Source organism: Cygnus atratus, chromosome 8 (genome assembly GCF_013377495.2).
Source record: "Cygnus atratus isolate AKBS03 ecotype Queensland, Australia chromosome 8, CAtr_DNAZoo_HiC_assembly, whole genome shotgun sequence".
NCBI classification, from domain to species: Eukaryota; Metazoa; Chordata; class Aves; order Anseriformes; family Anatidae; genus Cygnus; species Cygnus atratus.
This window is the reverse complement of record NC_066369.1, coordinates 2,597,362-2,610,604: the sequence shown is the minus strand read 5'-3', so window position 1 is coordinate 2,610,604 and position 13,243 is coordinate 2,597,362. Positions and strand designations below refer to the sequence as shown.

The 13,243-nt window shown below is 42.7% G+C and overlaps 1 protein-coding gene across 5 annotated transcripts in view; it reads left to right on the top strand.

The window, feature by feature from the left end:
* The first annotated feature begins 482 nt into the window (after nt 1-482).
* Nucleotides 483-13,243, top strand: part of DPYD (dihydropyrimidine dehydrogenase) — a 340,158-nt gene continuing 327,397 nt past the window's right edge. For 3 of the 5 annotated variants that reach the window (XR_007708585.1, XM_050712121.1, XM_050712122.1), the window contains exon 1: nt 521-614. Coding sequence is in view for 3 of the 5 variants with exons in the window: in XM_050712121.1 (XP_050568078.1) it covers nt 576-614 (39 nt within the window). In the remaining 2 variants the exon portion in view is untranslated. Of the gene's footprint in view, nt 615-1,505; nt 1,561-13,243 lie in introns of those variants that run through there. The other 2 variants (XM_035538265.2, XM_050712120.1) reach the window with 2 other exon arrangements.

The window sequence follows — 13,243 nt, the reverse complement described above, 5'->3', positions numbered from 1 at the left end:
GAGAGCGCAGCACCTGGCTGCCGCCCTTTGGGGCGCTCCCTCTGGCAGGGAAGCAGGGGGGCTGAGGGAAGGTTGAGGTTCCCCTGAGGAGCTTCGGGGACAACCTGGGTCAGCACCACCACCGAGGGGGCAGGTTTGTGCCCCATGCCAAAAAGCGCCCTGTCTCCGCACCCGGGTCGCCTTGAGGAACTGAGTCCCTGAGCGGTGCTGCTGGCCGTGGCGCTGGCTCGCGGCGTTTTCAAGCCTCCTCAAGGAGGAGGCCCTGGGGAGAAACTACTGGCAGGAGACTAGCGGCGTCTCCGCTTCGCTTCCGAGGGCGGCAGGGCTGTGCCTGGGGGCCGAGCCCTGGTGCGTGGCGGCAGGGCAGGGCCGGGCCGGGCCGGGGCTACGGGCCCGCGGCGGGTTCCCCTCAGGCCGCTCCGTGACCCCCCCCGGGTGGCCCCGGCCCGGTCCCGGCGGGGGGCGCCCGCCCACTTGGGCGTTGCAGGCCGGGCTGGCGGCTCCGCCTCCTCCCGCGCTCCGCTCCACTCCGGGACTGCGGGGAGCCGGGGGAAGGCGGTGGCGGTGCGGACACCATGGCTCGGGTGCTGAGCCGGGACCCGGTGGACATTGAGGTACCCACTCGTCCCGCCGGGACGTGCGGCTGGCGGGGAGGGGGCTCAGCCCGGCGGCGGTGCCCGGCAAAGTTTTGGCTGCGGCGGCCGGGGGCTCCACGCCGCCGTGCCCCGAGGGCAGCCCCGGCACCGGGCAGCCTTGGCCCTTGTCCGGGGGCGGTGTCCCCTCCGGGAGCCGCTTGGGGCTGCGAGAGGCTCCCAGGCGTCGCCCCGGAGAGGGGCGTGTGGGGGCGGTGTCTCCCCTCCTCCTCGCCGCCCCCGGGCCTCCCTTCCCCTCCCCATCCCTCCCCTCCAGCTCGGCCGAGCCCCGTGTCCCCGGGACGGGGTCAGCCCCAGCCCCGCCGCCCGGGCAGGGTCCCAGCGGGGCGGAGCAGCTCGGGGGATGCTGAGGAGGCTTCGGGGGGCCCCAGCTGGGCGCGGGGGGCGGCCTCGGCTTCGCCCCTCGGCAGCGCCCTCGCTGCCAGCGGCTGTTAGCGCCCCCGGCCCTGGGGCTTTTGGCCAGGCTCAGCAGTGACCGCTGTCACCTGCGCTGTGCCGCTGCCACGGCCGGCGGTGACACGGGGCGGCTTCGGCCCGGCCCTGCCCGGCTCTAAGTTTCAGCGGCTTTGGGGAGCCCAGGAGGACCAAGTGGCAGTGCACCGACTCATCTCGAGGTTTCTCTCCAGCCCGACACAACTTGTTGCCGTGGCATGCCGTGCAGGTTGAAGCTCCAGGTCTGGGGGAGCAGCCGCAGCTCACGGAGGGACCGGCACACGCAGCAGTGGACTGACTCCTGTCAGCAGTTCGTGTGCCCGCTTCCTGTCCTAACCGAGCTGCTCCTCAAACCGTGACTAATGGCCGGAAATGGTCTTACAGACACTGACAAAACTGAACCGTGGAACGAACGGGAAGAACAAACTTGTCCAAGTCCTCCTGGAAATTAGGGAGGCACTGTGTCAGGGAATGGGTACTGTCTGTTTTATCGGCTCAGGGTTTTCAGGGTGGCAGACCTGGGATTTTTCTTTAAGTGTTGAAGTTCATTTTTTATTACAAAAGTTTGATTTCAACAGTAAAGGCTTTTGAGTACTTTGCTCATTTATTTATTTTTTTAACACGCTATTTCTGGGAGTGTTGTTTTGCATTTGTAGGTAAGTATGACTCATCCGAAGAACAATGTGGTGTTGTGGGGCCACGTGTTGGTAGTAGCAGCAGCACTACGTGATAGGGAAGGTGGATTTTGAAACAGATTAGTGTTTACATTGTTCTCAGGTTGCAAATGCAAACTTTCCTCAGTATCTTCCTGTGTCACTTTTGTTTGCAATGCTCATTGAAATTAGCAAGAAAATAAAGGCAGGCTGCTTCTAACGAAATATATTGTCATTTCCCCATCTGTTTGACTAAATTTAGTCACTATGATTTGTCTCCCAGATGAATATATCAATAATTACTGATAGTCTAATTGCAGCTCCCCCCACCCTCCCCCATTTGACTTCTTTTGGGGAAAAAAAGAATGTAGTGTATTTTCCATTGAAATGTATTTTATTTTTATATTTGAAGTAGGGAAAGTGCATATTAGCTAAGCCTATCTCACTGTAGAGAAATAATTTTCATAAAATCCTCTGTTCAGTTTTTATACTGCAGCCAAGAAAGTGACCAAAACATTCAAGTTATGCTCCTAGGGCTCGCATAGATGCACTTCCCTGCTCAACAACCAGATTTCTAAGAATATTTATCTCAATGGTTGGCCTCTCACACAACATAGTTCATATAATTAAAAGATTAAATGTGACCTTTGGAGTGCTGATTCTGCTTTATAATTCATTTAGATAGCTAATGCCATATGAAAAACTGATGTCATTGGTTAAAAGGGAGCCAAGAATCTGTGCTAGGATCTGCTAAAATCACAGCCAGTTCTCAAGTTTAAAAAAAAAAAAATATCCAGGAAGTTGTCCCCAAGGAATCTCATCTGCCATGGTTGGCTTAGCCATAGCACTGTCTTACTAAAGGAGATGAAAAAAATCACACAGATGCTATTGTTCTAAAAGTCTACTTCTGCATTGAGGGGAACTAGGAGCTTTTGAGATTAAATATAAGGTTTTTTCCAGGAAATGTTAGTTAAAACACAAACAGTGAACAGACAAACTCACAAAACCCAAACACTTTATTTTTTTTGTCGGTATTTAAATACTCCAGATATTATTTACCAACCTCATACATATACCTCTTTCAAGAATACTCTGGGAAAGAAATCCTTCCTTTTTTTTATTAATCAATTTCTTTAATATGAATGTATGTAAACCATTCATAATTATTTCTCCTGGAAACTTTAGGGTTTTTTAAAGAATTAAAGTGTCAGATCAAGTACTCAAGAATTAAAGAATCGCTAAACTGTGAAATGTTGAATAGAATCTTAATTCATTTGAATCTTAATTTGGTTTCTTGAGTTCACGCAAGATGACACAACTGTGTATGTTCTCCTGACTGCATTCCCATCAAAGTCCAGAACCGTCAAAATAACTAGCATTTTGAGATCAGTCCCAGACATTTTAGAGCAGAGTGCATAGCAATATCCCCCTGGGTAATAACCACCTGCTCTGCTTGCATGGCTGGCAGGCTTCAGTGTCTCTGTGGTCCCTTTGGTCCTCTCATCTGGTGATGGTTGGTTGCTGGATACCTTCCTACATCTTTGTCAACTGCTGCACAGACAGAAAGAGTAAGGAGGACTGCCAGCCTCCCTTGGAGAGGGCTGCTTTTCACCAGAGTAGAAATAACTTTGCCACACTGTCATCACAAACCTAGAACACCAACAGGAAATTTAGCACTTTTTGTTTGAAAAGTTGTTATAGAATTCATCCATGTAGCTTTATTTGGTTTTATGTTTGAGCTGACATTTGCTGTAATTCTTGCTTTAATGACCACCACCTTCTCTGTGGTGGTGTAGTCTGTAGGTACAAATGAGTTGTTGTTGCTCATTATGGACAAAAGCTGTAGAAAATACATCAGCTTTGGCGTGAAACGGATGGTTTCTTCAGGGCCAGACCATGCCTGGTGGGTGCTGACTTTAGGAAGGACACAGGCAGCTTCAGGAGTTCCTGAGTGCGCTGCAGGCATATTCATGTAGGTTTTAGTTTGGTCAGCAGCAAGGTGAAGGCTGCTGATGAAGGTGGAACGAGGCTGTGGCCTGTTCGGGCCTATCGCTGAGGGCAGCACGCCTCAGCTCTGGTACACTGGGGAAGAAGACTTTATTTAAGCAACGTGGCTACTGTAGGTTGTAAACGTAGCAGATTTGACAGCAGTGAAGGTTCTTTCTCTGGGATATTTACCTTAGTGAGTGCTGGAAAGCATGGGCTATGAGAGCAAGTTAGGCAAGTTTCTCTTGTCAGGTTTATTTTTCTCCCAGTACAAATGAACTGAGTGAAAAGGCTGCATGTAGCAAAGGTGCGAAGGTACAGCTGAGAGCTAAGCCTGGTGTCCTGGGAGGTAGGGCAAGGACAGAAAAATATAGTGCTTTTAAAAAAAAAAAAAAAAAAGGAAACCTTCTGTAAGATAGGGAATCCTACTAGTCAACATGGCTCTGAAAACTGTCAGGAAAAGGTTCTGTGAATAAATAGCTGAAGCTAGCTTTCTTTCATCTAGGCCAAACTTTTATTTAAAAAGCTTCAACTGTTACAGTCTCTCTTTGTGTTAGATACCCACTATTTGTTTGAAGTTCTATAATGAAGTTTTAATGTGCAGAATTATTTTTTTTAAGTAAATGCTTTGTAGCTGGGTATGATGATCAGATGGCAGTCCCAGCCTGATAGCTCTGTCTGCTTAGGGTCATTTGATGAGCGTTCAGTGAGGAAACAAAACTTCCCATTTCACTTCAGAGAAATTGATCAAACAAAAGTGCTCTTCTATCATTTTAGTGGTTTTGTTGTAGTAACCTCTTAGCTGAGTAGAACAGTAATTACAGCATGATTACTATGTACTCATAGGAGATTGTAGACCATGGTTACAATGTCAGTCTTGGAGAAATGAACAAGATCTGCTCTCGAGGTTAAAACTTGGTCTGGTAAGTAGGATGGAAAGTCTTCTGTATGAGATTTGTCTTTTCATGTTGTATGTTCAAATCCTGTTGATGTTCAAAGGGTTGTGTAAAGTCTTGTCTCCACTGCAGAGTCTGCTAAATTTTAGCACTGAAATTCAGTCGCCCTCCAAAGTAATGATATTAAAAGAAAAAAAAAAAAAACAACTCTTGTGCTTTTCATTTTTCTTTGGCCTTTGAATTTCAATGTTACTCATGAAATAAACTTTCCTTTCCCATGTTTTTTTTTTTAATTTACTGTTTGTATGAAGATCATAAGATACTCCTTGAAAAAAAGACCTGCTGCTCTCACCCTTTCTCATGGCTGAGATTCATGGGAAACACCAGCTATTACAAGACTTGTGACAGTTGTCGCTGCAGTGATCGGTTCTGAAAACAAAAAGAAACTGAAATTAATTTTCCCTTTTGTTAGGTGAACGGACTTCATGATGACTTGGTTGTAGACTGGACTTGAATGTTATTCTTTCTAGTGTTTATTTTAACCATGCCCAGCTGTTGCGTCGTTTAAGGTAGAAGAACTACATGTTGGTGCGGGGCTCTGAGATGTGTGGGGCAAGATTTTGCCTGTCACATGCCAGGAATGCCGTGGTGCGGGGTGCTCTTTGGAGAGGCATTTGAAGAGTACAGTTTTCACAGCAGGGCAGAACTTGTGTAGTTTTTGGTGAAGTTCAGAGGTGTGGCTGTGCCTGGCGGAATGGGATTTGCTTGGACCAAGGGTGCACAGCTGCCTTTGTCCTGCAAGTTGGTACATGTGCCTGGTGTAATTGGTGTTAGTCAAAGGCAGGTGCTGCTTTGTTTCCAATGTACATGTCAATCTACTGTCCATCCTATCCTATGCCACTTTGTCCATGTCAATAAAATGACACGTGAAGCACAAACATAGCTGGCACCAATTTGAGGACAGGCTTCTACTTAAAATGTTGAGAAAAGCTGGAATTGCTGGTGACTGCAGACAAGCCGGGTTGGTTGTGCCCCGTGTGTTCTGGCTTTGCTAGCCCTTTGGCAGAACAGAGTTCACATCAAAACCTGCTTTCTCTCCCTCCCTGGTTGCCTGGCAACCTCCCTCCTCTTATTAGCATATGATTTCTATTCCTTTTTTATTTCATCAGTACAGTGTTACACACACTGCTCCCTGCCCTGTGCCGTTGCCTTTGTGAAGAGCAGGATTTGTGCCTTTATATGAGACTTCAGCAAGTATGTGATTTGGCAAGGAAATCAAACATTTGGGATTAGGAAACCTTTGGCTGTAAATGTCTTATCAGAGGCTCAGAGAGTGGCATTTGTGTGGGCATGTTATTCAAATTCCTTTAATTTTCACTTGCTATCATTGGTATACGAAGGGCAGAATTCTTCTTGCAGATCAGCACGGCGTAAATCTCTGGCGTCCTTATGCATGGAGAGCATCAGTTTGGAAAATGACAACAGAGATCGGCTGTGCAGATCTTGGTGGGCGTTTTGTTGTCTTGGTCTGTATGCAGCTCAAATGTGATGCCATAATTAAAAATGTAAATAAATAAACGTCAGATATATCCAGGTCAGTTTGGGACTGGGGAAGAAAGAAGTGAAAAGAGTAAGTGGAAGAAATAAACTGTCTGGTTTTCTTATAATAATGTTTTTTAGGAAATAAGAAAAATATTTTGCATTAAAATTGTCCAGGTGGTTCACACTGGGTCTTAAGCTTTACTTTAAATTCCCTTTTTTCTGCTCATGGACTGGTACAGCTATAGGAAATGCCCACATCATTTTTGCTGTTGCAGATAACAAAGAACATATGATTCAAGTGGGCAATTTTCTTTTAAATATTGGGAAAAAATGCCACCACCACCAAAAAACAGAATAGACTCTGAGGCTGAAATGCCAAAGCAAGTATGTTTTGTGACTGTTTAGGTCATGATATGTATAGGATTTTTTTTTTTCTTGGTGTTATCCTAATGATAAGCTATTAGGCAGTTAGGTTGTTCTCAGCCCAGATTTACACCGTAGGGATCAACTGTGTTTTCCTTGCAAGAAGGAGGAATACAAGAGTCTTTGTGATGTAGTTCTGATACATAGAAATCCCTGACTAACCATCCAAGACTGATTTACAACATAGTGGGGGTTTATTCCCATGGAAATGCCATCATCTGAATGAATAGCTTGTCTGTATCAAGCCAATAGGTGTGTTTGTGAAGGGTTTAGGGTAAATGAAGGGTCCGTATTAAACAGTGATAGGTGTTTGTCAAAGGCAGGAGGAGCTTTAACTCCCTCAGGTGTTACCGTATCCCTGGTGCAGTGAGGGTGCTGGACGCTCACCCTGTCTTATAGCTGTAGAGTTGGAAACCGTAAGTGGGAAGTGCTTGGGTAGCACGGCTCGGGCTGGGGAACGGGGAGGAGCACTTCCAGGCATGTGATGTGTAGTTTCAGAACAAACAGAGCAAACCATGCATTTTTTCATGCTGTGGACCAGGCTGGGCAATTTCACTTCTGCCCTCTGTCATAATACTTTGACTGTTTTGTGAAACATCTGGTCTCTTACCACAGCCAGAAATGCCTGACTAAGTCAATGTGGAATTTTGAGTATCTTTAAGTCTTGCAGAAATTTCATGGTTTGAAATTAGGTTAAGCCTGCTTATGAAAGTGTTTTGTTTTTTAAAAATGTTTCCAGTATTTACACATATAGCTTGAGAAAGCTTTATTAACATGATAAATATTAATATATGTGATGACAGTGTTTTATTTGTAAATTTAAGGTGATAAACACAATGAAGTCCTTGAAATACCAAGCCTTTCATCTCTGCTCAAGTCAAGGTTCAATTTTACTTCCAGTGTGACATTTGCTGCCTGAAGTGTTACAAGTGACTTGACCTTAAAATTGCGTTTCTTTTAGTTCATTGAAATGGTTGGCCTTTCCAGTTCAACTTGACACCAGCACTGTGAATGGTAGAAGGCAGACATGCTTGACTGTGACTTCATCTGAAAGCTAATTAAAAAAATATCTGGATGTTGAATCTAAATATTTCCATTTAGATGGGATGGTAGTCATCAGTTAAAGGCTATCATGGTGCATTCCACCACTTTCATTTCAGGTTAAAAAAACAATTATATACATAATTAAAGAGAGAACTGTCCAGGCAGCCAAGCTGTCTGATTGACGCACATCTTGCTAGTGTATGCAGTTTTTAAAAGATATACTTGTGCACACCACTTTGAAAATGTGGAAATGAGGTGTAAAAACTGAAAGCTGCTTTGATAGTTTTATTTTAGTTAATCTCTTCTTCTTAATGGTGTTCTTCTTTCAAGTATTAGTCATATGAGCAGTGTCATTTGCTTTGTATTTATTATGGAGATTGGACTCCACCATTTTTGGATAGATAGGTTGTCGTACCTAATGTATTAATATATTACTGTGCGCTTTTCCTTGGTTCTGTCTTGTGATTTTGTTAGGTGTGCTCTCAAGCCTTACTTAAATTGAGTCTTTTGTTGAAATGAACTCTCCTGGTCGGTGTTTCCTCAGTCACTCCAACGCCTGACCGACCTGGAGAGGAAGCAGCAGGCTGATGTGAAACCTGAAACCAGCCTCAGAAACCTGGGCTGCTCTTTCAAGGACAGGGGTGTTTGGTTGTGCTGTGTGCTCTGCACAGGGCTCTTTTCCAGCTATGAGAGGGGCCTTCATGCTGCTCAGTCACATCTCTGTGAGCTGATTAAGGAGTGATGATGTTGTGCTCTGAAGGGAGCATTTTGCAGCCTTGAGGTGAAAGGACAGAAGCCAAGACATGTCCTTGTGGGTGAGAAGAATTGGTCTGATAAATAGGTGGAGGGATCTAGAGGGAAGGAGAAATAAAATAGACTCTAATTCACAGGACTGCAAGCAAGCTATTGGGGAATTTAACAATTGCAGCATTTTCCTTTGCAGCCTTTGCACCGTTAGCATCTATGCTAGTATCTAGCTTATTATAAAATGCTTGTTTTTGCCTTGATTCTGAAGGGCATTATGTGAAACCCAGTTCTATTCTGCTCTTAACAATAAGCCAGCTACCCTCCCTTCCAGGCATGTCTAGCATTCATGCAAAACTCCAGAATGCGTGTGTAAAAGTGGGTAGAAGTGTTAGAATAGGTTATTAAAAATGTAGATCCATAATGTGAGTAAAGAAGATTGGAAGTATAAAAAGAGGTTTTACACCTGGAAGTTATTATAGTTATTTAGATTGAACGAGAATAATAACCAATTGTTTTCTAAGATGTATGACACATTTATGAAAAACCTTGAAGGATAAATGGATCTCTTTAGTATGCTACTTCCACAAAGGACTCTGTGAATAAAATAATAGTGAGAGAACTCTCAGTGGATGCTGAATACTGCTAATTGATGAAATTATTACTTATTACGCTGCAACTGAACTCTGCTTAGAAACACTATTTTCAGTATGACTTTTTGAAAATGACAGCTGAAATGTAAGAGGCTTTGTATTGAAAATGAATAGTGATAATTTCTTGATATCTTTGAAATGAAGGATATTTCAATGACAGTTAAAACTGAGAAAAGTGATTTTTTTTAAGTGTTCAGATCATGGAATATTGCTGTGGAAATGAAATGAACTTTTCTGAAATCAATAACGTAGATTTAATATGGATTTATGAGGCATTTAAAAATTCTTAGTATTATTTATTATAAAGCAGTCAATTATTTGTCAGCAGTTTTCATATTGTCACACGTTAAGGTTAGAAATGAGGTTTGTGAGATAGGGTGTAGCCATTGTGTTTAGGAAAACTCTAATTGTAAATTAAATCAGCGTTGAAGATGCACTCTATCACTTACTGCTTAGGGCAAAAATGGGATTGAGTAACAAATTTGCCTTTGATTTAGTACTGACGTGCTTTAAGCCGGCTGGCCTTTCTTGGTGTGTCATTTTAGGTCTATGTACTAGCTCTAAAGGAATGTTATCAGTAATTGCTGTGAGGATCTGTGCATTGTGTGTAGAGTAATATTTTGGAATATATCTGCAAGTGAAGGGACAATCCGATTTCAGCCTTAACAAATCTGTTCATCAGTTTTAGAGGCATTCCTCCCTCCCTGTTAATATAATCGGTCTTCAGAGTCTGAGGGACAAAATAAGCTTGTGCAAATTCACTCAAACTTACACATGTGCATGTTAATGAGGAACATTTTGAGATGGAAGCTTAGAGGTGGTTTCCAGACTTAGTCATTCCCCTTCTGTTTTAAAACCATGTTTGATATTGCCTTCTTTTGGTTCCAATTGAAAATTCAAAATTTTAAAGATTTTAGTAAGCATACATAGTTTTTCAAAACAGTTGGAAGTGAGAGTGACAAAAGAGATGGGAGGAAAAGAAAATCAAACAAGATAACCACAACAGTAGCTGGTCCAGAACACTGGTGATAAAAATGCAGAACAGGGAAAAAAAAAAAAAAAAAACTCCTCAAAAAAACTACAGTTTGAGTAAAATGTCATCATTTTGATATGGTAGCAGTAACCAATATTAGTGATTGCTGAAGGACCAACTCCTCGGTTGGGAGGGTATGATCAGAAATAGTTTTTCAGAAGGCTGTAGAGTATTTGATCGCTCTTGAATAAGGCAGAGTATCTTGCATGCTGCCAAATCTTGGCACCAGGTGAGGAAATAAGGTTTAGGAGCCCAAAGAAAAGCACAAAACCAAAGCTGGCTCATTTTCAACTCCCAGAATAATTTTTTGTGTGCACTTAATCAATGAACCCTTAACGAAGAATGTATAAGCAACTGTGAGAGCAGGGTCAAAACTCCTTTAGTGCTGGAGCAATGTCCTAGTCAGACCTGCTCTCTGCTTTGCTTTTGTAATCGTAGCTGCACAGCTAATCAGCTCAGCCTCATCCAGGTTTGTCTTCCAGCCTGGTCAGTGGAAGGCAGGAACATGGGACTGGAGGTCTTCTCTTTGTATGCACAAAGTTACTAGAAAATCAGTAGTTTCATAGTCAATTTTGTGTTTTACCATTGTATTAAACAGTTGCTACTGATTTTTTTTTAAGAACGGTGCTCATTAGTCACAGAGGTAACTTTCCTTATCACTTCTTAGTGTTATAACAGATTTAAAAAGTCAGTACAGATATAGTTGGCATGTTCTTGGAATAAATACAAAAATTCATCATGTGCATTTCAAGCAGTGAATGTACTAGATCTTTTGGGTGTATATTGTCACTGGCATCCTTGTATTGCAGGTTCATTTATTGGACTTTGAAAATCACCTTTAACAAAGCTTTCTGAACATTGCTTTGCTCAGCCAAAATTAGTTCTGCTGTTTTTGCCAATGATTAAACTTAAAGCAGTAATAACTGCAATGCTAATTTCTCTCCTATGATCAAAAGTCAGTAGAGCATTCACTTCTCATTAACTGACATGTCTCCAATGCAAGTCTGTTTTTTGGTTAAGCAAACAAACACCTGTAATTGCAGGAGAGTGGAGGTTTTGTCTGAGGCGTTCAACTGTTAGGATACAAAGGCTTATTTTTTCGTTTTGTCACTAAGTTTATTTACAAAGGCAAACAAGTTTGTCTTCTCTTTCAGTTTGTCATCTTGCAGAAAAATAGAAGTGGGTTGTAAATGTATGTATATGATGATCTTTTTACTGTGAGATAGCTTTAAAATGAGGTCCATGTAAGTGATCATTTACAAATCTTGTTTGGTAAGAGAGCAATTGCACAATCTGATGCGCAAGTGGCATAGATAAATATGGTGGTGAGGAAACAAACTTCTGTTATACCTTTTACATAAATGTAAATATTTTCTGAAGCTTTAAATTTTGAGCTGTAACTTGTGTGCATTCAATTTCAAGTGTCATGGAGACCATACATGTATCTGCTTTTAAAGTAACAGCAGTGAAGAAGCTGATGCTGGCTGTGACATGAGCTGCTCTGCTTTTTTGCACTGTCGGTAAGATGGTTGATTAAAAACTGCAGTTTGTGAGGAAAAAAATATATTAGAATGTTAAATATAGGTGTAGAAGGATAACTGCACCAAAATTTAAACCCTTCTATTTTTAAAGGCAGTAAATTCTTCCCCCCTCCCCCCCCAGTCAATAAAATGAATATGGAATACCAAATTCAACTTTGAGTAAATCCATGAAAACCATGCTCAGGTATGCCTTCTCTGAGTTTGGTATGGTAAACAACACACTACGTTGAAGGCTACTTGGGTTATAGTCTGAAAATGTGGTCTCATCACAGGGCGAAGTGTTCCTGGAGAAACCTCAGAGCGGAGAATTTAGCTTGTGGTACAGTGGAGCTGAGCCCACTTCAAGCTGTGTAGCTCTTAATGTATACTTGCTTATGTTGAACATATGAATAACTTGCTGAATAGTGGGGTGCTACCTGGATGCTTAACTTTTAAGCACTGAGGGTGAGTATTCACTTTAGTTTTCCCTGTGAGGGTCAAGGCATCTCTGCAGAGATGAGTTATGTCAGGGAAGTCGCATGCTGAGTTTCCAGCGGAGTAATTTACCACCCAGAGCTCTTCTAATAGAGAATAGTGTTTGTTATCTATGGGAAGCAAGTAACACTTATGTTTCCCATTTTAATAAACCTTTTAGATTGTGCAGTAATACCTAGCATAAATGCAGTGCTGTGGTAGAGGAATCAAGGTCTTAATCCGAAAGTTAACATTGTGTAAACAAAATTAGATAAACCGTGCCTATGGCTGTATAATTTTGCTTCTTTGTTAATCAGTAAAGAATTAACTTTGCTTATATAACAAAGTGCGTGAGGTATACCACATTTATGTTAATATAGGCATTTTCATAAGCAAGACTTCTCTAAGTTATCAAAGTGATTTAGAAAACTACTCAATTTAAGAGACAGTATTTATATAATGTAGGGACACTTGAGGACCATGAGAATCTAGCAATAAAACTGTTGTGGAACACTGCTTTCTAAATATCTAATGCTGGGTTTGGGGCTACACCTCTAGGATAACAGTAAGCTCTGATGTTATTTCAGGCTAAAGAGTAGTTTTACTCTCGCTAAATTCTAGAGGCTGTGTAAGGGAAGCAAGATGCCAGAAATGTGTTTATTCTGATATAGAAGCAGGTTGTTACATGGGGAAGTCTAAAACCACTCAGAAGTGTAAAGATGAAAATGTTGCACATAAGTGCTACATTAAAACCAGTGACCCATCAGTGCACAGCAAGAATGTGCTTACCCTTCTGATCTGCTTCTGGCCGTCCAGTTCTTGCTTTTTTTTTTTTTTTTGTTTGAGCTTGTGCAGCTCAGAGAAGTTTTGTGATTCAAAGTTGGAACTTCTCCTAGGTGTGGCTGAACTCCCCCTACCACCACACTCACCAGGGTTCAGCATCAGCCTCCAGTCTGTTGTTTTCTCAGCCTCTCTGGCTCACAGGAGGCTGTAAGACTGCTGCTTTGCTGGCTTCTTTCCTAGTTGCAGGCTGCCTGTCCACTCACAGAAGTGGAGCCCCGTCTTCTAACTCTGGACCTTGAGGACTCTTATTTGATGGTACCATCATAATGCAAATCATTGATTCTTGGGCATGGACAGAGAGGAGGGTTACCTGAGGAGTTTATCCTCATTTACTGGGATAGGAGAGG